Genomic DNA, 27,874 nt, shown 5'->3' on the forward strand with positions numbered 1-27,874 from the left:
ACGGCAGTGTCACCTATGGAAGAGTGAAAATGACAGGTCACCCTGGCCCCAGCTTCTCGGAGACAGAGATTTTTAGAATCCAATAGAAAATAACCTATCCTTTTAAAAATGAAAACTATACCCTTACTTTGATGTTAGAAATTGTTTTATGATAAAATATGATTTTAACCTCCTCAAGGCTTATGGTAATGTTATTATACTGGGTAATTTAAGCATGAAATCATCTTTCAAATAAACAAACCTGTTTCCGTAATCAATTTTGGCAGTGACCTTCTTCTTCAGTTCTTTCAGCTCATCCTGTGGCAGAGTTCCAGAAAGAATCTGTGACCGCCATTCAATAAGGTCATAGATCATGTGCCGCACACTGCGAAACATCTCCCTATTGTCTTGCTATAGAGAGGGGAGAAAAGCCATGTATGAAGATTTTGGTAGGAAAAAACACTGTGGATTGTTTTTCAAATACACATGTAGTATATGCTTTATATGATGGGATTCAATCAATGTCAAAAGCATGAAACAGGAACACGATATGGAGCCTGTTTCGTATCAGGCCCTAAAAGATCAAAGGGATAAGAAGTAACGCAAAATCCTCAATATTCCTTCCAACGCTCCAGAGCATGTGTCCCTGAACAGAGAGGTGAACCAGAGCACGATATGGATGTGGAGCCACAAACCGAGCCCATGAACTTCTAGTCCGTGGCCCACAGATGGGCTACCCTGAAACTCCCACAGAGTAAGTGTGAGTCTAAAGATCTTGCCATGGAGGGGCGCCTGGGCGGCTCAGTGGGTTAAGCGTCTGCCTTTGGCTCAGATCATGATCCCGGGGTCCTGGGATCGAGCCCCGCATCGGGCTCCCTGCTCAGTGGGGAGTCTGCTTCTCCCTCTCCTTCTGCCTGCCTCTCTGCCTACTTGTGCTCTCTCTGTCAAATAAATAAATAAAAATCTTAAAAAAAAAAAAAAAACCTTGCCATGGAGTCTTCAATATTTTGAAAACTGTGCCCTGTGCGATTCTCAGCACACCAGGCAACTGACCGCCAGGGCGTATTGGCAGCCAAGCTGCAGGGAACCCCACGCACTGTGCTTCATTCGGCGCATACAGAGCAGTTCTGCCAGGAGTAAAATCTGAATCTGCAAGCTCTCGGTGCATTTACATCAAAAGGAAAACACAAATTCACATTTTTATCGTTTTCTACATATTTTGAAGGGGTTGATGGTACAAAAAAAAAAAAGGGGGTAACAGTTTTGCAACAGCCAAGAAATCAATTCATCAAGGAAATTAGGGACTGCCCCCTAACTCCTAAAAGAAGCCACTGGTTCCTTGCATGAAAAGACATCTAGGAGACACTTAATTTGATAAAATTCTAAACATGGTCCCTACATATATATTAAAACATGGCCATTGTTACTTTTTAAAATAACTTTTGCTCTACATATCTGACCCTCTCATCCCACTATTTCTAGTACATGACCTTCTTTCTAGCAATTTCTAAGATCCCCACCACCAACCTGTCAGAGAACACCCCAGCAGACTATCCTGTACCGCACAAGCTCCTCTTTATAGTATCATCCTAATGTTAATTTCTTAAAAAACAACTAAATGGTCAAAAGTAATGGTTTATTCCACAACTAGGTTTGTTTCCTCTTACTAATTCATTTTTCCAAAGCCTTATCAAATATCTAAACTTGGTAATATTGTTAACTCGTCTACAACCAGAGAGCATGGCAAAAAAACCAATTCACAGAAAAATACTGTAAGGAATTTTTTTCTAGCTTTGTACAAATCCAACAATGTAAGTCCACAAGAGGCAAACCTGCATTTCTAAAAAGGAAACCAAGGTGATGGCTGGGCCTGGCTACCCCCGGCCGGAAGGCTAGAGCCATGCCCACTAACGGATCAGTCAGCATCAGCCCTGTTTGTTTTGCTGCCATATTTTTGTTTAAAAATTGCTAAGTTGAACATGAAAGACCGACTACAAAATTGCTCAGATTTACACAAAACATTCATGGCTAACTTTACGCTTTTCGGTTTTTGAGAACATTTGATGACCAATTACTGCAACTGCTTATTACTGTGCATTTACAAGAAACCACTGTATAATCAAAAACAACAAGCCTGCCCAGGGAGCAGCTGTGGGACTTTTGCAAGTTTTCTGTGTTCCCAAGAAATCGATGCACTGACTCCTCTCCAGAGCCCTTGCTTTGTGCTGACAACATTAGCATATGAGAAATCAACACTCTGAATAGAAATACAGACTTAACAAAAGGTAATCTTCTGCAAATATGAATTCATGTGCAAAGAAATGCCCCAAGGGAATAGGAAATGGAAGATGTCCGAGTCTCAACTTCCCTGCATTAATAAGGGTTCTTCCATGATTGGGAGAACTGGACAGTTGTACACGGAGCTGGAATGTAAATGACTTCCCCACCTCTGTAACAGGCACACTTAGGTCTAGAAGACTATGTAAGTCTTACTCAAACGATAAGAGACAGACGATGGCAAAAAAAATAAACAGCGACTGTTCTCTACTGCATCCATAAATAAGCATCCATTACAGCTTAAAAGCAAATCTGAGTTTTCATGATCAAAATATAAACATTGGGGTTACATCCAATGCAGCCTGCTTAATCCTGTCTTCCAAAGCGCTCGAGCAGCCCATCTCCCATTCTGCACAAGGAGGGGGAACCCCTTTATCGGTGTTTTGTCACAGTGGGCATGGTCACACCCCAACACAAAGCAGGTCCAAGAGGACAAACAGCCCCCCAGGGTGGCCAGAACCTGGCCATGTGGCCTTCTTCACCCTGAGCATGACTCAGTCCGGAAGTTCTGCTTTTGAGGTTCCCAGGGAAAAGAAAAGAAAAAAAAAAAACCCATTGGTACAGCAAGGTCCAAAAAGACCATTCTCTGTGTTTAAGCTCAGATTCAACGTCCCATTTTCTCACCACATAGAGCTGCCTCCAGATGGTGGACCACTCCCGGAGTGTTGTGGTGACTTCCTGTATGAGCGGGAGGTCGCCCGGGATGACCGTTTCATGTTGCCTAAGGGAAAAGAGGAAAGGACGGCCATGTTCATGGGTTTGTTAAAGTCTGCACGTTGTACCTTGTAAATTCCAAATCTAGTCCACAGAATTGAATATTGAAGCAAACGGAGAGAAAATACACGAATAAGACTGTGTCCACAGATAGGAACACGCACACCTCTAAGAACGACAGGTAATATCTGTACAGAGCATGAGCGTGTTCACACACTGCCCTACGTGTCAAGGTGTCTACCTCATACGTCACGGTAAAGAGGAAGGAAGCAAATAATATCCCATTAGAAGGCTCCAGAACGTCAAGGTCTGAGAGTACATTCATAATATGTGTACCCATCTATCTTATAGATGCCATCAATCATAACCAATATGTGTGGCATTAAAACGCAGGTTTGGGTTAAGATGATTTTTACATTTCCATCATGCATAAAAAACTCATTATATGATAATACATAAAGCAGTTCTCCTTGGAGAAATATGAATGAGGCGACAGCTCTCTCAAATGTCCGGAGGTACTCTGACATCCCAACACTCAGATTATCCTTTCCCTTTTCCCTGCACCCCGAAAGAGGTTAACCCCTGACTTATCCTAATTTTTTTTTCTTTTTTAAAGGTTTTCTTTATTTATTTGACAGAGAGAGACACAGCGAGAGAGGGAACACAAGCAGGGGGAGTGGGAGAGGGAGAAGCAGGCTTCCCGCGGAGCAGGGAGCCCGATGCGGGGCTCGATCCCAGGACCCTGGGACCATGACCTGAGCCGAAGGCAGACGCTTAACCAACTGAGCCACCCAGGCGCCCCAACCCCTGACTTATTCTTAACTTGCTATCTTTGTGTGTGTGTGTGTGTGTGTGTGTGTGTGTGTGTGTTTTTAATCATATCAGCCCTTGTTTTCCAGTCACATGCTCTGCATCAGGCCCTGTGAGGAAGGACTCAGAATATTTGGGACTGAGGAAGAGACTGAAGGGAAGCTGGTGAAACTGGGCCACCTGGCCCCAGAATTCCCGAACAGACGGACTCCAACCAGCACGGAATGTGCACGGATTCTGAGATAGGCCCCACCCATGGATCTCGATCTGGCTGGAGCCTACATCGGTGGACGGGACTCTTACTTGGGCTCACATTGGGGTTTAGGCCTGCAGTGACCCGCTGATGGTCGGGACTCCCCAAGGAAGGAACAGTGGAGTCCCTGAGAGAAGGCCAGTCTCTGTGGACAGGTCTGGCTACACGCACCACCTGGAGCAGCAGGGACCAGATGTCTGAGGCAGGGGTCCGTATGGGACCACACCCCACGAAACTGTTTTTAGGAATTTCCCTGTGATGGGATATCATCAGTGTCTATTACAGAATATGGTTGTTACAGCAGTCCTGCCAAGTCTGTCACCGAGGTTCCCAGTGAGGGTGCTGATGAATACGGGGTTCCTTACACTCTGCAATGCCATCCTTAGAAAGCCTCTTGGCGGAGGGGAGGTTGGGGTGGATTTCTCTTCTCTCAACAACTGGGATGTTTCCATCCTCCAAATCCTGAGTTTCATGCTGAATCCACTGGGCTCTTCCACTGGTTATCAGAAACTCGGAGCTCAATTAGACAACCCTGCTTCCACCACATATACAGGGCCTCACTGCTCATGCCGGGTCCTGGTCTTGGTTCTGCATCCTTCTCACTGTCTCCCTCTCCGTAGGCCTGATCTGTCCCTGGAACGAACGCGCCGACTGGCTCTAATGTACCTGATCTGGCTTTGTTGTATTATGTCTGTAATCACCTCGTTACCTGCAAGGGGTCAGCAAGGTACAAAGCCAACAGCAGCTTTCTCACAGGGTTGTCGGTAAAACCTACGGAAAGAACATCACGCGGGGCGTGGAAGATTGGGCAGGACACAGCAGACACTCAGCCAGTGGCGGTGGCTCCTCAGTTACCTGGCTCTAGGTGATCCAGCTAGACATCAAGGACAGTCAGGGCTGGAGGCCCCGATCCGAGCATCACCCACAGAGAGGAAACAAAACAACACAGGCCATGTCAAACGGAGGGGTAACCCAGGGCTAGGAGAAGGGCAGGGAGAGCCCCCCGGGAGTAGTGGGCAGGGCGGAAATAGGCTGGGAAGCAACAGAAATGATATGAAAGCATCAGAATAGACAAGGGGCTCCGGTGAAGGGGACAGCCACCGGCGTCCAACACTGCAGGAAAGCACCAGAAGAGCAGCCCTGAGAAGACACTGGAAGCCCAGAAACAAGAGGCACTGGTAGCCATGGGAGCATGGGAGAGCGGACAAATGGGAACTGCCTTGGGTACGGGGGAAAAGGCAGAGAATCGGCGACAGCCGGCACACAGCAATGATGTGGGATGTCTAAGAGTGAATGGGGTACAGAAACAGGAAACCCTGCAAGAGAGACGGGGTAATGACCTTGGAGAGCAAGGGAGCAGGTGGGGGTGGGATGACAGAGCGACCTGCCATGGAAAGGAGGAAGGACCACAGGGAGGGGAGGTCGAGGTCCACAATCTCCGGAGGAAAGGAGCGCTGAGACCACCTGTCAAGCCTGAAGGCAGGAGGGTCTTTGCAAGAAGGGAGACAGAAGGCAGCTGGGCATGGGTGGGAGAGCAGGAGGGAGGCAGGACCAGAGGAGCAGCGTGGGGAGCAAACACAGCGAGCCCCAAAGCAACGGCAGAGAAACTGTTTCTTAACTGCTTCTGTCCCTGGTGCGCCAATCACTCGCTAACTCTGGGGCATCTCCCACGAGCCCCAGGAACAGGAGTCAATCTGTCTGTCTGTGTGGGTGTGACTCCACTCACTGAGAATCAAAATAATCTCTAGTTCACTTTACTATTATGCTTCATAATTACATTCTCCATATATTCTTTTGTATACTCACAGTGCTTTTTTTATAAAAATTAATCAGTCTGACTTCTATATTGATTCCGATACAGACAGATGTCAAATACATTCAATGCATACTTCATTTCATTATATCTACAAGAGTCAAAACTTTCCTTTTTTCCTTCCCTTTAAAACTCTGCACACAACACATTTTATCTATATTAAAAAATTCCGTATTACAGGTCATCCCTATCTATGCCTCTAAGTTATTTTCTTCATTTTAATTATGCATCATGCAACTACAGAACCCAAGCTAGTCCTTTTCATATGTTAAAAGTATAGTGCTTGGAAAGGCAATTTTGTAATCAGCCAGAGATGTCATTATGCAGTAATCATATGATTAGTAATTTTATAATTTACATATTTAACGGAGGGTGAAGATGTAGAAGAGACAAAAAAGGAAAACATTTTAATGCTCCTTCTTCCAAGTTCACACCTGGCTATTCATTTGCCATTCCTGCCTAATGGGTTCTCGTTCTATAAAAGTCCTTTTAATGATCTTATACATCAGTTTTATGACCTCTAAGAAACATACATCACAATTAGACAAAATGTAAATTCACACACATCCCAATTTACCAACTGTTGCTTCACCCTAAACTCCATTTGTGTCATAGCCTTCAAAGTTTTCCAGAAAAACGGACTCAGAGCTGGGAGGCTGGAGCCTCTACCCAACGTGATCACTCGCAGACAAGCACAGAGCACTGGGCCCGTGCTACCCAAAATCAGCACTGAGTCAAAGGAGCACGGCTGCAAGCCCAGTGCTGACTTCAGACTTTTCGAAGGTCCAAAGCCATGTTGTCCACACGTCTCCATCCCGAGCCCCCTTTCTCTGCCCAGAACTCCTGCCCCATCACAGTCACTCACACCCACATCCAACCTCCTAACAGGCCCTGCCATATGCATGAGCAGCAAAGCCAAATACAATCACCGTGTTTCTTCATTTAAACATTAAAACCAGACTCACCCTTTTCCTTCAACTATGGCTTCTTTAAGATGAATATATGAAGCAGGAAATATACCCTATGGGAGTAAGGGAAAAAAAAAGTAATTTCATTATCAACTTGAAAACCAACCGAAAATCAGAAACCACACTGACAAGGTGAGGCGAGGGATGGCTGGATCACTATTAATTCTGCGAGCCTCATGGTAGGTCTCACATACAACACAGCAGGGCGAACAGGAAGTGTAAACTCAGCCTGCTTGTATTTCTCGGAGACTACAGATGTCTCTGAAGAAAACAGAAGCGATCCGTGTGCAAGGAAAAAAGGGCTCAGGGCTGTCCTGTGTCTTCCCCACAGGACACACCTCGGGTCCGCTGATGCCCTTGACTCGGGCAGCTCCGAAGCCTGCAGATGCCTAAAAACAATTTCTGATGATGGTCTCTGACAGTTCCCTCTTTCAAGCAAAGCTAAAATGGCCATGGAAAGTTGATTTCCACCATTTATCATCACGTAAGCATGTAGGACTACTTACCTGACCCACAGATTCTCATCAATCTCCTAACTGAGGGGCCATCTGAGAAAATACAGCAAGTGGGCAAATTTCGCCCAGTCCGCACGACTACCAGACACCAGTTTCCGTTAACCCGGCGCTCTGCATTCCCCAAGTGCAGCACGCACAGGGGCTTAGCAGCACGGTGTCTGAGGGAGCATTTCTCAAGTGCAAGTTCAGTGTCAGGTGCAGTCCTCGAAGTGCTAGGAGCTTTACCAAGACTTGCTGTCCTGCTTCCTGAGCAAACAAAATAGCCGCCTCTCTGGTGTGAGGCAGAAACGAGCACCTGAAAGCGGGCAGTGGGGCAAGAGGTGCTGGGACCCAGGGCTGCACAGCACAGCCGGATAGGGTTTCCCGTGTGAGATATAGCTCATGCAGCAGGAATTTATTCAGCAGCCCTGGTGGTTTCCAGGCACCTGTCGTGTGAACAGGAGCTTCTGACTGCGTTTCCCTGGCATCTGGACCCAAAGCATTTACACAGGAAGACCAGTAACCACAGCTACTAATCGTGTTTGGGAGGGGCACGGGCACCACGGACTCAAGCTCCTTCTGCCTAGAGGAAAGCCGGAATTTCACATAAAGAATTATCACAGAGGTGGCAGCAGTTGGACAGAAAGACAGTGGCTGAGCAAGAAATCAGACCAAAGGGCCCCAAGGCTGGGAGTTCCACCAGGTCCCTGTTGTTCAGGACACCCCCAAGCCCCAGGATGCCTCCAGGAGCGCAGGTGATGTTAACGCGTGCACACAGATGGAGGCAGGAAGACGACAAACAAGCCAGCCTCCCCCGTGTCCACAGACACCCCAGGATCTCAGTACACCTGCTCCCGGGCACCAACAAGCCACAGAGGGAGGGGACACACGTGGAGGCTTGAAACGAGCAATCGCTCCAGCCGGGGTCGTTCAAAACCAGTCCAGACAAACTACGCCTGTGTGCATAGCTAGACAAAGGATGGTTCCAGAACACTTGGGAGTCTGGATGACTGGAGGCCAAGTCCCTTCTCTGCACTGCCCGGAGGGGCCCACTACAAAATCATACTATCTTTAAAGGCTTCACAACCGCCTCGTCTTCCAATGAGGATTTCAGAAGAAAAAATGCAGCTCAAGCAGGGCCCTTCGTAAATGAAGGCTACAAAGGACGAACAGCTCCCACCTGTCCAGCAGGGCCCGGCTGCGGGGTTTCTGGGGGAAGCAGGGCAGGCAGGTCCTGTGCTTGAGCCGCTGGACTTTGGAAGCCTTAAGTTACAGGCTCAGGATCACATGAGGAGTCCAGCCCAATAAGGAGATCATGAGAGGCAGAGTTAAGAAACAGGAGTAAAACGAACCTTCTGTCAAGCATACGTAGATATTAAAGTGTGTGAGTTAACGTGGACAGAGCCTAATCACAGCTTAGAATGCACATTATTTCAAAATCGTAGAATGAAACCAGAGGGCCATAATTAGGTTTTCTGAAGCTAAAAACAGAAAAGCCACAACAGAACTGTGTCAGGGAGTGTCCACCACAAGGATCAAGGTGTAATTGCAGGTCTTGGCTTCAGGAGTTCAAAGAACCACACACGCAAACGGCCCTGGAAAGCAGAAATTTTCTTTCGCTGAGCAGCTCGGGCAGTTTAAAATAGTTCTACGCAAGAGGAAAACAAGCATGCATGTTGCAAATCTGTTGTCATCAAGGATAACGTAAGACCCAAAATCATAAGCATTAATTTTTTTTTCTCAAGTCATTACAGCCGGGTCCTTCCCCCCACCTCCCGTGCTTAAAGAGGATGTGTGACATTCTACCAGGAAAAGAGGAGTGCGCCTTTCGTGACGACAGGTCAGCACGGCGCCCCAGCCCAGCAGCTGCAGAACGGAAGCAGAGCGGTTCTTTCTGTGCACGTGTATTGTTCAGAAGAAAACAATGCAGGGCGGCCCACACGCCAGCCCACACATTTGCTAAGTTCAGAGAAAGAGATATACTGGGAAAATTGCAGACACATATGGGATGGGAATGATTTCCTCTCACGGTGTGACGAATGAACGGAAATGCACTGGGGTTCAGAAAAGAGGACTTACCTTCTTGGACTTTTTTCTCAAGGTGTAACCTCTGTACCACCCTAAACAAACACAAAGTTGCAACAGTTAGAAGGGGGGAGATATCACAGGGCCCCTCACAATACCTCCCTGTCCTGGAGAATTCATTGCTTTGCAGAACCAGGGAAATCGGTCTGTCACCAGAATTCAGTAATCCTAAGAGGGTGGAAATATACTAGAAGGTTCCAGAGAGTACATCTCAAATCGGCCTGGCTGGTGACCTTCCCAAACACTTCTCCATCGGCCGCTGGAGGCCCTGAAGCCGTCAATTTGAAGTTCGGCAGCACCATCCCATGAGGAAACGTCGTCCTTTTGACCATTCATCACGGAGAGGGCTCCCTGGGTATCCATTTCCCTATCTCTCCCTCCAAGTGACTTGACTAGGGGTCACTGCCAAGTGCACATACCAAATCTCCAGATCATCAAGAACTGCCCCACAACAGAGGACCTATTGAGCGCTAACTTCCTCCCTCCTCAATCCGGACACGCTGTGCCCCGGAGCAGCTGTGATTTCACACAGTGTGTCTGTGGCAGAGACTCAGCCCCCCACAGGAAGCGCCAGGCCCAGGAACATGGGCCCACCTAGCCCTGGGGGTTGGCCTAGACTCAAGTTCCCGTTGCCTCCAAGAGGGGAGGAAGCTGAAGACAGGCACGCTACAATGTTAGCATGATGTAAGTGGTAAGTGGAAGGGGCCAGTCAACGGCAGAGCAGCTCTGACCACAGCCCTGGCCCCTCCCCGAGAGCCGAGGGCAGAAATGATCCCTGTAGATGCCCTGTGGGTACGTGGGCCCAGTCACCAGCCTCCGGACAGCCCCATCCCCCACGACGGCCAGCCGTGGACGCTTCTTTACCCCAAAGGCTCTCAAGTCTCCCTGGCCACCCTGCTCAGGGAAAGTGAATCCAAAGCTCAGAAAAATTCTAACTCTGCCCACAGGACCAAAAGAACCAGGTCAGAGAATTACAGGAGTGCTCAGAGAGCGCAGGTTGGGTAAATTCCCAGAGAATAACCAATTAGGCTCTTACACAGTATCAGAAAGTCAAAGCTCAGAAGCGAGCAATGTCTGAGTGAGCTCGGAATATTGGCACAAGGACAGCACCCTCTTAAACAGCAATCATGTTACCAACCAGAGGTGAGGAAGACGATCACAGACCAGAAAGGGATGGGGTAGAAATGAGCAAAGTCCTCAAGGGGTTATTAACAGATGCTCTCCAAGCATTCAGAACCGGAGATGGACATTCCCAAGACCCTTGCAAAGGATTTGCTAAGACCGAGCGGCGACTGCTTGGCTCTCCTGACAAAGGGGCTCAGCAGATCAACCGGGGACACTGCAGACACAGTGTCTCGAGTTCAGTCGAACATGTGGAGGATCATCTCCGGAGAGCCATACTGTCTACTTCACTGGTTTCTGCGCCTGGCCCAGAATCTGTGCCCATCTAGGGCAGCATTCCCAGGCAGTGAAATGGAGAAAGAGGGGAGGTCTATGCAGTTCCCGGCCTACATCTAGAGCCAAATAAAGGCTGTATTTATTCAAGTTTAAGGACAGTCTTCTATGCCATCATTATAACCTTTCCACGTCTTCATTATTAACATGCCCTTTCGTTTCTGAAACTGACAAGGGATGAAATGTTCTAGAACATATAAGGAAAGACTGCCCAGTGACAAGTAAAAGACAGAAACCAAGTAAAAAACCAAGTAAAAACCGAGACAGAAACCAAAAAAAAAAAAAAACCACACTTAATCAACAGTGTATCGAAGGAAGCCAAGCATTTACCCACCTATGAAGAGAGTGCTCGAACTTAAAGAAAATTAGACACAATTTTACTGCACAAACTTCAGTGGTAAAAACTGTAATGCTGCAGGCTATGGGCAGCCCTGGGTGGTGGGGAAGAGCGGAGCCTGCAGCAACCGAATGGGAGCGGCCATCCCTACTTATCCAAAGTATCTGGCCCCACAGCCTGCAACCAGTAACCCCCATCCTGGGAATGCATCCCTGGGAAAGAAGTGCGCGCGCCCATCCATGCACGGCGGGACAGCCACAGAATGCCCATGGCAGCATGATGTAGGGGGGTGCACGTGGAGGAGATCTGAGTGCCCAGAACCGAGAAGGCTATCAGCAAAACACGCGGCGTGTGCGCACACAGCAGTGGGAGCCGTGAACTAAACATATACTAAAAATAAACAGGAGTCCATCTTAGAACACAGCACTGAATAAAAAAGAAACAGAACGAGAGCTACACCCACATTTATATACATGAAAAATATATGCATGCCAAACAGTACAAGAACACAGGTGAACAAAAAAATCCCACATTTATATACATGAAAAATACATGCATGCCAAACAGTACAAGAACACAGGTGAACAAAAAAATCCACTTCAAACACAGTAAAAAGGTTTTCAGTGGGAAGAGGGAGAAGAAAGGGGTGAGCCATGGGGATAAAAGGTAGTCTCTTTTTTTTTAATGTTATAATAATAGATGGAGTTTCTTTTTTAATTGCCTTACTAGGCAAAATGAAAACCTATTGTTTTCCTACCCAAGATTATTTGCATACATTACTCCTTCAACCCATGGAGCCCACACACTATGTGCCAGAGACTGCACTAGACAGAGCAAAATACAGAATGAAATGAGACCAAGTGTTCTGCCCTCCCTGAGCTCACAAATGGGAAGACCCCCCCCCCCAAGACAAGCAGGGGCCAAACCATGTTGCAGGACAGAGACTTTAGCATGACGGAGAGAGGACATCACTGCATGGGTTTCTTGCAGGGGAGGGAAGGGATAGAAGAGAATGCAGGCCTGGCTGCTCCGAGGGGAACGAGCAAGAGGGAGGGGGGGCTAGAAGCAGGAGGGCCCACAGTTAGTAGCACCATCTCCCAGGCAAGGCTCACGAGTGGTCTCCATGGAGTCAACCAACCTAAGACCCAGGCAGGTATGGGCAAGACACAGCCCGGAAACTCAGGGAGCACACAGGCCAGCTCAGGAAAATGGCAACCAAGTCAGCGAGTCCCATACGGTGTCCCTAGCAGAACAGGAGGAACACACACACTGGAGTCCAGGGACAATGCCACGGGCGGGCAGGACCAGGCAGAGCAAAGGAGCTGGGAGGCAGGCAGGAAGGAGCTTCTGCCCAGACAGGTGTGCTTAGGCTGAGTCTTCAAGGAGGGCTCACTGTTAGTCAGATGGAGGAGGGAGGAGTCACGCTGGAGGAGGGAGGAGGCAGGGCAGCAGGTGGAGAGGTGAGCTCACTATGCCCTGAGAAACCATTAGCAGCGAGGCCGGTATATGCATGAGGAGGAAGCTGGAGTTTCTTCCAGGATGGACAGGTGAGGACACCACCAAGGTCCTGGCGTCGGCCCAGTTTACAAGGAGCTGCCTAAAGAAAGATGGACAGGACATTCCCTTATGTCAGGAGGATGGGATGGTGGCCTGCGCTCTGCGTACTGAACGGCTAGAGAGCCAAAATCCAGATGCGACCAATCGTGTCCTGATGGACAGCATCCACATGCATAATGGGCCTTCTGGAGAAAAGAACCAGCAGGTGTCCTGTGTGTAACACGCTGCAGGCACCACGGGGGCAGACTCAGCCCTGAAGCCGGAGGCGCCGGCAGCAACATGACCGTCACTCTCAGGAAGACAGTACTCACAGCCACACGGCCCTTCCACTGGGCCAGGGCCAGGAGGCCAGTCACCGGTGACACGTTACAAAGAATGCTTGCCGAGTGGAGGCTGGGCTGGAGGGCTCGCTGGCCTCAGAAACAAGAACCTTGTTAACGTGACTGCCTTTTCCAATCTGTCACGGGTTAAACTGTGTCCCTCAAAATAGACGTTGAAGTCCTCGCTCTACCTGTGAATGGGACCTTATCTGGAAATAAGGTCTCCACAGACGATCAGGTTAAAATGAGTTCATTACAGTGGGCCATGAACTAAAATGACTGGTGTCCTTAGATAAAGGGGAAGCAGACAGAGACACACACAGGGAGGCCGTCACATGGAGATGAACACAGAAATCAGGGTGTTGCATCTACAACCTAAACACTACCAAAAACTGCCGGCAAACACCAGAAGCTGGGGAGACACGAGGAACAGCTTCTCCCTCACAGCCCTGCCAGCGCCTTGATCTCGGACTACCAGCCTCCAGAACTGGGAGACAATACGCCTCTGCAGGTTAGGCCGCCCAGTGCAGTCTGTTGTTATAAAGGCCCCAAGAAACTCACACTGTCTCACAAGACCTTCCGTTGACAGATGCTGATGGCACAAAAAGGAAGTAAGGTGCATTTAAAAATTTGAACATACTCAGTTCCAGTGTAGTGGTTTAATCAAAAGAATAATTTCCTAATCTTTGTGCACTGCCTACCAGCTCCCTGACATCCAGCGTCCAGCACCCAAACAGCTGTGTGGAGATGAGCAGGCGGCAGGCCTCGCACATCCTCGGCCACTCGAGAATGACTTCATAAACTGAGATCTCGGCTCACCTCTCCTGTCTGGTTGAATCTGGACACTGCTTAAAAGCAGGGGTGTGCCCTCAATGACCTCTCCAAGGTCCTTCCACCCCCACACTGCTTACCCTTTATTCTCTGCTCCAGGCCTTCATGAGCCTGAGAGAGAGAAATTAACCATAACTTAAAGGTAAATTTGTTCTTTGAACTTCACTATAAAGAGCGATCATCCAGAATTTATATTCTCTGCAGAAAGCCAAGTAATATCCTGAAAAGGATCACACAGAAAAAGAAAATTAAATTTGACCAACAGAAATACATTTTCTTAGAGGAAACGTAGGAGGGGAGAGGAGGAAAGAGAAAAAAAAAAAAATGCCAAACTCAAATATGATCCGTGAAACCAAAATAGAACAAAAGGAAAGAGCAGAAAAACCATTATTCCATTTTTATTTGATGAATAAAGACACCAAGTTTCCCAAAGTCAAAACTACTTCCCCAAACGCATTTCTCTGATCAGATTCTCATTAAAACCAAAATGATAGTTGTCAAAGAAAAGGAATTTGTTTTGTGTTAAAGGGTCTTTACAGAGACTGGAATATTTTAATCAGAATCTCGAAGCCTGACTAGCCCCAAAACGAAATGCTCACTGAAGAAGCTTTTACCAGGATGCTCACTATCCAATTTTTTTAAGTCAAATGTACAGCAAGGATCACTAGCTCGTGATAGGATCCCACTGTTTGAGTACATTCTTCTTAGGAAGCAAAGAACAAGAGGTGGCAGTCCCCACATACCCAGGCCGACCGGAAATTGCTATCTATTGAGGAATGACGTCACTGCCCAGTGTTTATTAACCAGGATTTCAACTTCAACTGAGTGGGGGCAAACAAAGAAGATGTGAGAGCATTTTTCCCTTCAGATCAGTAAAGTGTCTGAGATGAGAGGTTTGATCCTTAACCTCTACTTAATTTCTCCCTGTTTCCTCTCAAACATTGGCAATACATACTGAGAGCAGATAAGGCAATCCAACTGTCAGCTATAAAAGCTGAAAACAAGCAGAACGCACCCACCACAACTACTCATTCACTTAAGGACAGGGTCTGTTTTCGAAGAGTTACATCTGCTTCCAGGCATACGCCACTAAAGCTGATTTTTTTTTCCCCAGTAGGAAGATTTTAGGGTCAAAGATGCAAATGGACTGGAATTCTAAGTCCGCGTGCGTCCCAAGGGGAACTGAGGGACATGGCCATGGGTGTTGTAATAGGTTCATGCTTCCCGGAGGTGTCTGGGAGGGGCACTGGAGCAAGCTGCAGCCTGCCCAGTGCACGGAGGCTCACGTCCGCTTCACTCTTGTGCAAATCTCATAGACGGAGTCTGAGGTCCAGGTTGCCGATCACGGTGGGACAGCTTCAATCTCCTCTCCCACCCTCACCTCCTACCGGAAGGGTTTAGCTAAACCCACTCTAAAAGCAATTCTTCTATTGAAATGATCCATTTTCATCGGTTCTTTTCATTCATCGGCTATATGGGAGTCACCCCTCCAAGGAGGAAATAAAACCACCAACGCTAATTACACAATTTTACAGCATTTCCAGATCTGAGGAGTCTCAGAAATCAAGCCCATCATGGCTTCCCTTCTGTGCCACAATAACCACAGAGTAAAAGGAAGGGTGGGCCGTTCTAGCGATATCCAAAACACTAAATATAAAAACCAATTGTGTGGGGCGCCTGGGTGGCTCAGTCCATTAAGCAGCTGCCTTCAGCTCAGGTCATGATCTTGAGGTCCTGGGATCAAGTCCCGCATCGGGCTCCCTGCTCAGCAAGGAGTCTGTTTCTCCCTCTCCCTCTGCTCCCCCCACTTCGTGTGCTCTCCCTCTCTCAAATAAATAAATAAAATCTTTAAAAAAAAAAAAAACCCTAATTGTGTGAAAATCCAAGGACACTGAGAAACTACTATCACGGTAGTATTTACTGGATTTCTAATCTATTGGGTTTGCTTTGAGGGCCCACGTCCCACATAGCTGTAACAATGTCTGTTCACCCTTAAGAAAATGGGGTCAAAGAAAAAAAGAAATAGTTTTGGTTCCTTTCTTAACAAACCTAAGTGAGAACATAACAAGTCTCACCGTTCACCTCAAACACATCAAAACAGTGACTTAACAAGAAAATATCTTAAATGTATTTTTTTCCCCTAGTATTTCAAGCGGTCAGTTATTCACAGTCAAGATTCACATACATTTGCAACAAAGGAACCAATGTGTTCTGTTGTTTTTAATGAAAACAGCTATTTCCACAGAAAACTTTAGAGGTGAAAAATTGGAATTTTTAGTGTTAATTTCATCTTAATCAAGTATTATTTAAACAATGAAGAGCCTCACGACTGCCCTCACTGGAAAGGGCATCCATCATGTAGGAAGATGGATCATATGCACAAGACTCATGATGACACATACTTCTGAAACACTGAGAACATGTGCTAACTGCCCAAAACAGGAAGAGAAAGACACCAATGGTATACGTTACCTTCGTATGTTTCCAAGATGTGCACAGTGTCTCCTATTTGTAAAGAAAGTTCATCCGCTCCCCTGGCATCATAGTTATAAAACGCTGCGAAGGAGAAAGAGAGGTAAGGAGACATCAGTGCAGGTAGAAGTGACTTTGCTGGCTTGTTTCTGCTTGTTTTTAATGGTGAAATACATTCAGTCTCTGCCTGAATCGCCTCTCTGACATCCACAAAGGTAGCCTTTTCTTTCAAGAGACAATTGTAAAGGGTCATCGACTAGAAGAAATTCAGAACACCATGCAATCGTGATTTTTTTTTTTTAGTGCGGTCCTGAAGAGCACCAGTGACCAACGCCCTGTGGGGCTGGCACGGAAGCAGACACACAGACCAAGAAAATAAACCGGAAATAAATCCACGCTCATGTGGTCAACAAAGATGCTGTGAAATCTGCCATTTTCACCATCTTTAAGTGTCCAATAAGGGGGCAACCTTCGCTGCGATCGCCTTCCACAATGTTTTCATCCCTTCCACACAGTTAACTCCGTACCCACAGACCAGTAACCCCCATTCCCTCCCCACAGCCCCTGAAGACCTCTAGTCCACTTTCTGTCCCTATGAACAGGCCTGCTCTACCTGCCTCATAGAAACACATCAAACAGTGCTGCCCTTTTCCTATCTGGTCTCTTTAACATGATGCTTTAAGGTTCATGCATGCTGTATCACGTATCAGAACTTTATTCCTTTTTATGGCTGAATAAGGTTTGTAATAGGAAGAAAACTGATACTGTTACCATTTTAATTATCACTTCATATACTGTCTTGTATTTCCATTAATAGATTTTTTTAATTAAATAATTACTTCCTTACTATGAATCAATTACATGTGGGATGAATTTTTTTTTAACTTAAAAAGATATATGCACCCCATGTTTATTGCAGCATTTTGTAATATCTGAAAACTGGCAATACTCAACAAATCTCTAAAATCCCTAATGTGTATCCTGACATAAAGCAGTTCCTATTCCTTTCAGATAAGCACCCAAAAGTCATACCATTAAATGCCAACCGCACTTTTGCTCAAACATGATGAGATAAAGGTAACCATCACAATGGAAAAGGGGCATTAGAAAGCGTTTAAGATGCAAAAATGACTGAAGTAGCCCACTCTCTTAAAAAAAAAAAAAAAAAAAGAAAATACTTGAGAAAGAAGAGCAGAGCTGGAGGCATCACATCCTAGATTTCAAACTATACTATGAAGCTATAGTCATCAAAAGAGTATGATGCTGGCACGAAAACAGAGACACAGGTCCACGGAACAGGACAGAGAGCCCAGAAATAAATCCATGCTTATATGGTCAATTAACCAACAACAAAGGAGGCAAGAATATGCAATGGGAAAAGGACAGTCTCTTCAACAAATGGCACTGGGAGGGAAAACTGGACAGCTACATGTAAAAGAATGAAACTGGACCACTTTCTGGCACCACAGGCAAAAATAAACTCAAAATGGATTAAGGACTGGGGCACCTGGGTGGCTCAGTCGGTTAAGCATCTGCCTCGGCTCAGGTCATGATCCCAGGGTCCTGGGATCAAGTCTTGCATCGGGCTTCCCGCTCAGCGGGGAGCCTGCTTCTCCCTCTCCCTTTGCCTGTCGCTCCCCCGCTTGTGCTCTCTCTCTCTCTCTTTCTGTCAAAATAAATAAATAAAATCTTTTTTTATTTTTATTGTTATGTTAATCACCATATATTACATCATTAGTTTTTGGTGCAGTGTTCCATGATTCATTGTTTGTGCATAACACCCAGTGCTCCATGCAGAATGTGCCCTCCTTAATACCCATCACCAGGCTAAGCCATCCCCCTACCCTCCTCCCCTCTAGAACCCTCAGTTTGTTTTTCAGAGTCCATCCTCTCTCATGGTTCGTCTCCCCTAAATAAAATCTTAAAAAAAAAAAAAAATGGACTAAGGACCTACATGTGAGACTTGAAACCATAAAACTCCTAGAAGAGAGCACAGGTAGTAATTTCTCTAACATCGGCCATAGAAACACATTTCTAGATATGTCCCCTTAGGGCTGAGAAACAAAAGCAAAAATCAACTACTGCAACTGTAGCAAAAAACAAAAACAAACAAACAAAAAAAAAAACCACCTTTTGTACAATGAAGGAAATCATCAACAAAACAAAAAGACAAACTACTGAACAGGAGAAGATATTTGCAAATGATACATCTGGTAAGAGGATAATATCCAAAATATACAATAAACTTACACAACTCAACACCAAAAAAACAATCCAATTAAAAAATGGGCAGAGGACCTGAATAGACATTTTTTTCCAAAGAGGACATACAGATGGCCAACAAACACATGAAAAGATGCCGAACATCACTCATCATCAGGGAAATGCAAATCAGAACCACAATAAAATATCACCTTACACCAGTCAGAATGGCTAGAATCAAAAAGACAAGATATAACACATGCTGGCGAGGATGCAGAGAAATGGGAACCTCTGTGTACTCTTGGTGGTAATGTAAATTTCATCCACTGTGGAAAAGAGTATGGAGGGTCCTCAAAAACTTGAAAGTATAAACATCATATGATCCAACAATTCCCCTACTGGGCATTTACCCAAAGAAAATGAAAACACTAATTCAAAAGAATATATGGCCCCCTGCGTTTACAGCATTACAGTGTTATCTACAACAGCCATGACAGGGAAGCAGCCCAAGTGTCCATCGACAGATGAATGGATAAAGATGTGCTCTATATACACAATGGAATATTGCTCATCCATAAAAAAAGAATAAGATCCTGCCATTTACAACAACATGGATGGACCTAGAGGGTACTATGCTAAGTGAAATAAGTCAAAGACAAATACCATAGGATTCCACTTATATGTTGAGCCTAAAAAAAAAAAAAAAACAAATGAACAAAGAAACGAACTAAAAAACAGACACATAAAGACAAAGAACAAACTTGTGGCTGCCAGAGAGGAGCTGAATGTGGGATGGTTGAAACAGGTACAAGTAAGAGGTACAAACTTCCAGTCACTAAAAAAGAAATAAAGAAAAGGAAAGAAAAATACAGTAATACAGTGATATGCCTCCTTTCCAATGGATCCTACTTAAAAAGATAGCAGACTAAATGTAAAATTCATCTTCAGAATCCTGACCAATTTCTCATCCATCCATCCTGAACACCCTGCCAGACCAGGCTAGTCTTAAGTGGCGCTTCGCTATGTCCATCTCTAAAATTCTCCTTGATCATCAGCATGTGCAAACTCCTCCAGCAAGCATGGTGGGCCCTCCACCACCTGACCACCTCACCTCACCTTCCTCCAACCACACACAATATGGGTCCCAGGAGGACCCCTGTCCCTGTTTCTCCCTCAACAGCAGAAGCCAGCCTGTCCCACACCTGTGTGGACCAACTTACCCTCCCCACCATCAACAGGATCTTCCCACCAGCTGCACCTCTTCAGAAAGCCAACCCCTTCTCCAAACAATCCCACCATAGCACACCTCCTGCCGTCCGCTCCATACCTGAGCTACCGTAGCTGGGAAGGCAGTGTAGGCCTAGGCAGCCTCCATGGTTTTCACGCCCGTGGTACCTGGGGCCAGACGAAATACGTGGCGTTCATGCCTCTACCCCTGAGGATCTGAGGGACCTCCAGCAAATGACCTATCTTTTCCATATTCAGCTTTCCCCATAAAATAAGGCTCTGGATATCTACACCTTGTAGGACCGTGTGTGCATTCTGTGTCTTAAAGACAATAATGCTGCTGATGGATTTGGGGATTTGAACACTGGGTGTCCTGCAGTGCACACTTAGTAAATGATAAAGGCTCTTACTGTGGTTGGGAGTATTTTGTTTTTACTGTAATAAAGACTTCTATCCCTACCAGAATCCTTTTTAAAAAGCCAAAGCGAGCAGATTAACACATGATCACAAAAATCCTAAAACATCAAAAACCATATACATGCAGAAAATTCCATTTTTGTAGGTATTTTCCTCTATTTCCACCAAAATTCATAAAATTTCAATGTCCTCAACTGACATAAATGGTTATTAGTAGTTATTAAGTTTATTTAGCATTTTATGGTGAAGTTTAACAAGAAATAACTGCATCAGGCAAAGGAAGCTCAGAGCATATGTCGGCCTTTCCTGGTTCAGCATTAAGCATATTCCTAAGCCTTTAGGAGCCATAAACGCGTTTCTCACGGTTCTTAACAGCATTCCTGCCAGCATGCCTATCCTGTTAGAGATGTGCAAAAAATAAACACATCAAAAATAATAAAAATAAAATAAAATGACAGGTCCACGACAAACACATTCAGGCCCGTGTGAATTTGTAAGGCACACAAGAATCTCTAAGTACCTGCCCCCTCCCTCTCCAAAGCGGGCAGAAAAGAGTAGTTGTGGGAAAAGGAACTTCAAATTTAGCCATGCAATGAGCCGTAAAGACCCCTGATTTTATAGATTAAGGGGAAAAGGGCCTCAGGGTTCATGCCTGTGGCCCCAAAAGACACGGCAGAGGTAGGACCACCAAAGTGTCTGCCCAGCCCCTGGCCCTTTGTTCATAGTATCATAGCCTACACAATCTCATATTTAAAAGCAAATTGAAAGACTCAACTGTGTGAGATTATTAGCCAAAGGAATGGGAGGGAGGGAGAAGTGTGATAGACAGAATGATGCCCTCCCTCAAAGACATCCACATCTGAGTCCCCGGAACCCTGTGAGGTGTTACCTTACATGGCAAAGGGGGCCCTTGCAGGGGTGTCTAGGGTAAGGATCTCCAATGGGGATGTTAATCCTGCATTATCCAGGTGGGCCCAGTACAATCAGAAGGGTCCATAGGAGGGAGGCAGGAGGGCCCAAGTCAGAAGATGTGATGCAGCTAAGGTTGCAGTGATAAAAGGAAAGAGCCACAGGTGGAACGCAGGTGGCCCCAGGCAGCCAAAAAAGGCGAGGAAGGGGAGTCCTCCTCCCATCCCCCACCCGGGCGCTCCAGAAGGAACACAGCCTATGCCTTGATTTTAGGACTTCTGACCTCCAGAGCTGTAATATAAATACGTGTTGTTTTAAGCTCCTGAGTTTGTGGTAATTGGTTACAGCCACCACGGGAAAGACATAGGGAGGTATGCAGAAGACAATGTGAAAGGGGGCTTTTGTGGTTAATTTGTTCACTGCTGGAGCAGGGGTCCCAACGGCAGGCAATGGAACCCCTGACCGGTCCGTGGCTGAGGTTCCCCCAATTCTTGGGTGGTAGAAAAATGAACACAACGCAATGAATTTTTCTTAAACCCAGAAGTATTCAAGATAAGAGACTATTCCTAATTCTGGTTATTTGACCTTTAAAGCTATCCCTCTTTGGATAGTGAGACGAGGACAAGAAAGAGCAGAAATGTCGTCTTCTTTATTAAGATGACGATGACAGATGACATCTGGGTTTTAATATGTCTTTACTTGACAGAAGCACAAAGATGGCAGCTTCTTTGTAAGTTGCCCATTTGTCTTCTTTATTTTTCTGATCTGTTAAGATCTGGGAATAAGTCCATAGGGAATATGGTCATCCTGTGTCCACTCACATCTTTGGACTCACCTCCATCTGGCTGGTGGGCTGTATGCTTAATATAGTCCTCCTCCTCAAACCCACTTGCCTTTTTTAATAGCCATGCTAAAGGCAGGTGTCACTGAGTATACACACACAATCAGCTGAATTTCTCAGTCCTGGACTGCAGAGCCCAGAGTAGCAGCTTGCCATGCTGCTCGTGGGAAATGAGAAAGATGCAGAGATGAACCCAGCACAAGGGTTCTTTCCCAGAATGGTGCGTTGTTGTTGTTTTTTTTTCTTTTTCTGGAAGAGCTGGCAGCAGCCCAGAGTGAGTAAGCACGTGGATCTTTTTTCCCCCAAAATAAAAAATTAACGCACTGGTCTGTGCCTCACTTAGCTTATATGCATCAGAGACGTGAAAAGGCAAAGTCATCGCCTCTGCTCAATCTCCTAATCACCTTAAAAATGACTGCCTGGGGATGTAAGGAAATAAATGTGGCTCGAAAATGAGAGAAGAGGGCTTCCACTTATAACAGCGATGATGCTGTGGATGAAACTGTTGCCGCAGCTAATGGTACAACACTGGGATACCTTGGATGATGACGATGATGATGATGATGATGATCATGGCAATGGTGGTGATGGTGGTGATGATGGTACCGGTGGTGGTGGTGATGATGATGGTGATGGTGATGATGGTGGGATGGTGATGATGGTGCTGGTGGTGATGCTGGTGGTGAGAGTGGTGATCACGATGGTGATGGTGGTAGTGATGGCAGCAGTGATGGTCATGGTGCTGATGGTGACAGCGGTGGTGACAGTGGTGATGGTGGTGGTGATGATGGTTAGTGACGATGGCAGTAATGGTGGTGTTGGTCATGGTGATGACAATGGTGCTGATGGTGATGGTGGTGGTGGTGGTGGTGATGACGGTGGTGATGGTGGTGGTGGTGATGGTGATGGGTGGTGGTGGTAGAGGTGACGGTGGTGATGGTGACAGTGGTGATGGTGGTGGTGGTGGTGGTGATGACAGTGGTGATGGTGGTGGTGGTGGTAGTGGTGACAGTGGTGATGGGGACAGTGGTGATGGTGGTGGTGGTAGTAGTGACAGTGGTGACGGTGATGACAGTGGTGATAGCGGTGGTAGTGATGGTGACAATGCTAATGATGATGGCTGACATCTACTGATTGTATTCGGGGCTAGACACTAGACAAAGAGCTTCACATGTTCAGACTAATTTAACCCTCACAACAGTCCTATGAGGTGGACACAGAATTTTTTCCATTTCCTTCATCGGAGTTCAGAGCAGCCTGGAGTCTGCCATGGCAGCCGCTGGAAAAGCTGTGCGGGACCACGACCAGCCTCAATGAAAGGCCTCAATGCCAACACCTTGCACAGACCCTTCCTCAATCCTTGGCTAGTGTCAACCACAGCCCTCCCTGGGCCTCAGATTGCCCTCCTGGTAGCCCTTCTGCAAATCACAACATCCAGCCTGGAGGTCCCTGACAGGCAAACATGCCTGCACATTTCTGAAGTCCACCAATGTCTAAAGCATGGACTTCTTATTCCTTACAAAGAACTCAAGTTGAGGTAATTCCAGGAATGCAAGGTTGGTGTAACATCCAAAAACCAATCAAGGTAATTCACCACATTAACAGAGTAAAGGATGAAAAGTCATAGGATCATCCCAATTGGTAAAGAAAAAGCATTTGAAGAAATATAATTCCTATTCAGGGAAAAACAAAAAACCAGCCTGACTACTCTGCCATTAGGAAAAAAACTACCACATCCATCCATCAACCAATTTAACAGATGAAAACACAGAACCCTACAGAGGAATTCTGACTTGCTCAAGGTGACCCAGGGAGTTGACAGCCCTGGGACCCCACAGTGTCCCTTCCAGACTGTCTCCATTATCCCACACTGCCTGACCCACCTGACCCACCTCTCCCTGCAATGAAAAATATATTTTAGCTGATCTCCTTGTATAAGCTCTCTTTTCTTGTATCACCAGTTACCTTCCTGAAATCTTACTCCAAAACACTGTACCATTTCCCTTGGCTTTGTGAATAATGGGTGAAGTCTCCAGCACAGCATCCAAAGCCCTCAGGGATAGGACTTGAACCCATCTTTCCAATCTCGTCTCCCCCCTCACACTCCTCTAGCACCCCCCCACACACATCCTAGGCCTTCTGAAAGCTGCTCTGCCTCTGGAAATGCCTTCCTCCCCCCACTTCTGAAGGCCCCTTGCCTACAAGGCCCACTTTTAATTTCACATCCTTCTCCAGATCCTTCCTGAATTCTGACTTTCTCCCCTGACCAAAAAAAGGATGTCTAAATTAACTGCTTGCTCCACAACTTTTTCCTATAAGCTCTCTGACATCCCATGGCCTTGCAAAGTGCTTATCTAAGTATCTGTCTCTCCCTCCAGACCAGATTTCCTTGAGGGAAGTAAACATTTATTAATCATTGCATTTCCCACAGTAGTTAATACCATGCCTTGCAGGCAACTCAATAAAAATTCACAGAATTAAGCCAGATCACCAAGTACTCCTTCCTGTGTGGTCTGCCATAGAGTGAGGGCAAAAAGTGTATCATATATTCCTCTTCTTCAAAATGACCCTGCCCTCTGCAGAAAGATCTGGGAGCCTGAAACTTATTCAAGCAATAAGAAAGAGAGACACAGCATTAGTTTTCCTGTCTCTGCTTTGGGTCTCTTCCATCTAATGAGGTAACTCACCATCAGCACTCAGAGTCAAAGCCTCCTTAAAACATCGAAGGTATGGGCTTGACCACACACTACTTCTAAAATCTGCTCAGCTCTTTCTATCCCTCAGTGTCCCCTTGACATATGACTTCAGGATTTCAAGTAGCAATTTAAAAGTTAATTAATTCTTTTAAAAAGTCAATTTGTGAAAATTAATTGCTCTGTTTTTTATCTCATTCCCTTTGTCTTGCCTTCAGTTGGAGAAAAATGTTCAATAGCACGCATCTTCTCAGGGCTCGGGGGAATGCGGACCATATCCTTAAGGGGACCGGGGCAAGGGCCCTGTCTGTGCCTGCTACAGGGCTTCATTCTAAGGGGCCATCCATCTGCTGTCTAGTCCATGCCAAAGACATACACTTGGTATTTCCCAAGATGCTGGAGGGCCCCTGCTCTGGTCTAGCACTGAGCTGGTGCTGGGGTTTGAGAGATGTGCCAGACCCAGTGCAGCCACTGGGAGCAGCCACCCCACAGCCTGGTCCTTTAAGGAGCAGCCCTTTCGCACACTGGACCCAATCAGAAAATCCAGTGCAGAAAGAACCAGACCATCATATATATATCCTTCCCCCTCACCGATTAGGAGGCACACCACTCAGGCAGGGTTAGAGTTTCCCAGAGCCCTGAGCCATACTGAATCAGGGCACTGCTTTTGCCAATAGTCTCAATTTTCCCAAGCAGCTAAAAGCACCTGGTACACAGCAAGTCCTTTAAAATGGATGGATGGAAAGATGGGTGCAAGGGAGGAGGGAAAGGAGGAAAGATGAAAACAGATGAAAGATCTAAACACAAAAGAGACAACTTTTAAAAACTCTTAGAAGAAAACATAGGAGAGAAACCTCACGGCCTTGGAATTCACAATAATTTCCTGGATATGATGCCAAAAGCAAAGGCAACAAAAGACAAAATAGATGCTGGACTTCATCAAAATTTTAAACGTTGGGGCACCAACGGAAACTATCAACAGAGTGAAAAGGCAGCCCACAGAATAGGAGAAAATATGTGCATATCATATATCTGATAACGAACTGATCATCAGAATATTTAAGGAGTTCCCACAATTCAACAACAACAACAACAACAACAAAAAAAACACAATTAAAAAGCGGGTAACGGACCTGAATAGACCTTTCTCCAAAGAAAATATACCAATGGCCAACAGACACACGGAAAGATGCTCGACATCACCAGTCAAGTCAATGAGATAGCCCTTCACACTGGTTGGATGACCAGTATTAAAACACAAGAAAACAACAAGGGTTGGCAAAGCTGTAAAGAAACTGGAAATCTTGTACATTGCTGGTGGGGCCGTGAATGGGGACAGCCATTGTGAAAACAGTCTAGTTGTTTCTCAAAAACTTAAATTTAGAATTACCGTATGGACCAGAAATTACACTTTCGGGTACAGCCAAAAGACCTGTAAGCAGAAAACCATGATAATTTTAAAAGATGTAAAGAATAAAAGGAAAGGCTGCTAGAGAGAATGAGGAAGTTTCCTGGTGTAGATTTAGCATCTCCCATTACCGGGAGCTCCGAAATATTCAGGGGCTCCACCTACAAGCTCCCTGTGGGTGTAGCGGCTTCCCTCCCTCACCTCGTTCGACACAGGAGGTTCGAACTGGAAGGAGAAGCAAGAAGAAATCCGGGGTGATGGGCTCAAGATCAAAGAACACCTCCAGGTATGTGTGACAGAGAGAGAGAAAGAGAAAGAGAGACAGAATACCCACATTTCTAAAAAGGAGACCACTTTCAAGGTTTCAAAGTCACAGAGTTACTCCTTTGGGTTTCTATCTTTCTTTCTTAGGATCAGAGATTGTTTCACAGCCAACGAAGTCCCCCATGGCAGGATTTCCTGCCATGTTTGAATATCAGCATCAAGGAACTCATCTAAATAATTACAAGACGGAGCAGGGGCACAGCAAGATAAAGGACGGGTTGTTTGCTATTCAGGATTTCTTCTTGCCTTTTGGAGGGAAACAGGTGGGAGGGATGGTGAAGGTAACAGTGCGAGAAGAAACGTACAAAAGAGTCTTTTCTCAAATTCTAATGGAACTGGCAGACACAATTCAAAGACATTTTAGTATCTTTCTTCAGAATGAAATGTCACTGTGCACCTTGCCCACACCGAGCCGGAGACCGACCGCCTGGCTTGCATCCGGCCCCGAAGGTCACAGTGCCCACAACACCCGGCTTTTTGAGGGCAGACACTGGCTTGTGGAGGGGCGTTAGCGTTCCTGCTTTTCCCTGACCGGAAAAATCAGAGTCCACTTTTCAACACTTTCATCTTTCCTGAACTCGGTGCCAGGAGAGAAACCACCGACTTCATTTTTGACAATCTTTGCAGATCCACCCACAAATAAGAAAAGACAGCTGACCTGAAAATTATTTATTTTTGCATTTCATTTTGCCCAGCAGCAAAGAGAGGCAGAGACAAGATAGGGGGAAAGATTTCATCTCTTGAATCATCTGTCTTTAAGGCAGAAAGGTTACTGCTGCTTAGGAAAGTATGTGGTAGAGAAATAGCGCGGCTACTACCCACCAGCCGTGGGGACTTGACAAGGACCCCACCCCACGGGGCTGGGCAAACCCCACCGCGGGCCAGCCCCAGGAGGCCCCCTGCAGACGCGCACAACAGACCCACCAGCCACTGGGACGTGAGCCCAGTGGACTCCACAGGCAGGGGCTGGTCCCAGGGAGATTCCTGATGGGGACCACATGCAGCCAGGACCTCTCCAGTGTCTGACTGGACCCAGGTCTGTTTCTGTGCTGTCGACCTGGCCAGGCTTGCAATCCCCCCACCCCACACCAGTCCAACAGGTTCCACCTAAAGGGCACCCTAAAAATCCGCCAGGGGCCCCAGGACGTCAGGAGCGGAGGCGAGCAGAGTCCCCACCACTGCAGACGCAATGGAAAAAAAGGAGAAGAAATGGGCTAAGACCTATTTCTCTGTGATACTAAATGATAACGTCACTTTGTCACGTCCCCAAATTCCTCTTCCTGGGATTCAGCTGAAAAGTCTCAGGTGATTTCATCCATACAATAAGGCCACTTCTCCCATTTTTCACAACATCCAGTTTTAATAGTAGTGGTGACAAATAAACAAAGGGAAGGACATAAGGAACATTCCAGAATGCTAATTTGTTTT

The 27,874-nt window shown here is 46.3% G+C and overlaps 1 protein-coding gene across 3 annotated transcripts in view; it reads right to left on the reverse strand.

Annotated features, from left to right (window-relative positions):
* Nucleotides 1-27,874, reverse strand: part of DOCK1 (dedicator of cytokinesis 1) — a 493,587-nt gene that overhangs the window by 420,911 nt on the left and 44,802 nt on the right. For all 3 annotated transcript variants that reach the window (XM_028119986.2, XM_028119987.2, XM_028119985.2), the window contains exons 2-6: nucleotides 16,426-16,509; nucleotides 9,448-9,488; nucleotides 6,872-6,927; nucleotides 2,941-3,037; nucleotides 242-390 (exon numbers count right to left, since the gene is read on the reverse strand). In XM_028119986.2, coding sequence (XP_027975787.1) covers nucleotides 242-390; nucleotides 2,941-3,037; nucleotides 6,872-6,927; nucleotides 9,448-9,488; nucleotides 16,426-16,509 — 427 coding nt within the window. The remainder of the gene's footprint in view (nucleotides 1-241; nucleotides 391-2,940; nucleotides 3,038-6,871; nucleotides 6,928-9,447; nucleotides 9,489-16,425; nucleotides 16,510-27,874) is intronic.

This window comes from Eumetopias jubatus, unplaced genomic scaffold, assembly GCF_037043125.1.
Source record: "Eumetopias jubatus isolate StellerSeaLion01/CBP00866 unplaced genomic scaffold, mEumJub1_p1.0 scaffold_17, whole genome shotgun sequence".
Classification (NCBI taxonomy): domain Eukaryota; kingdom Metazoa; phylum Chordata; class Mammalia; order Carnivora; family Otariidae; genus Eumetopias; species Eumetopias jubatus.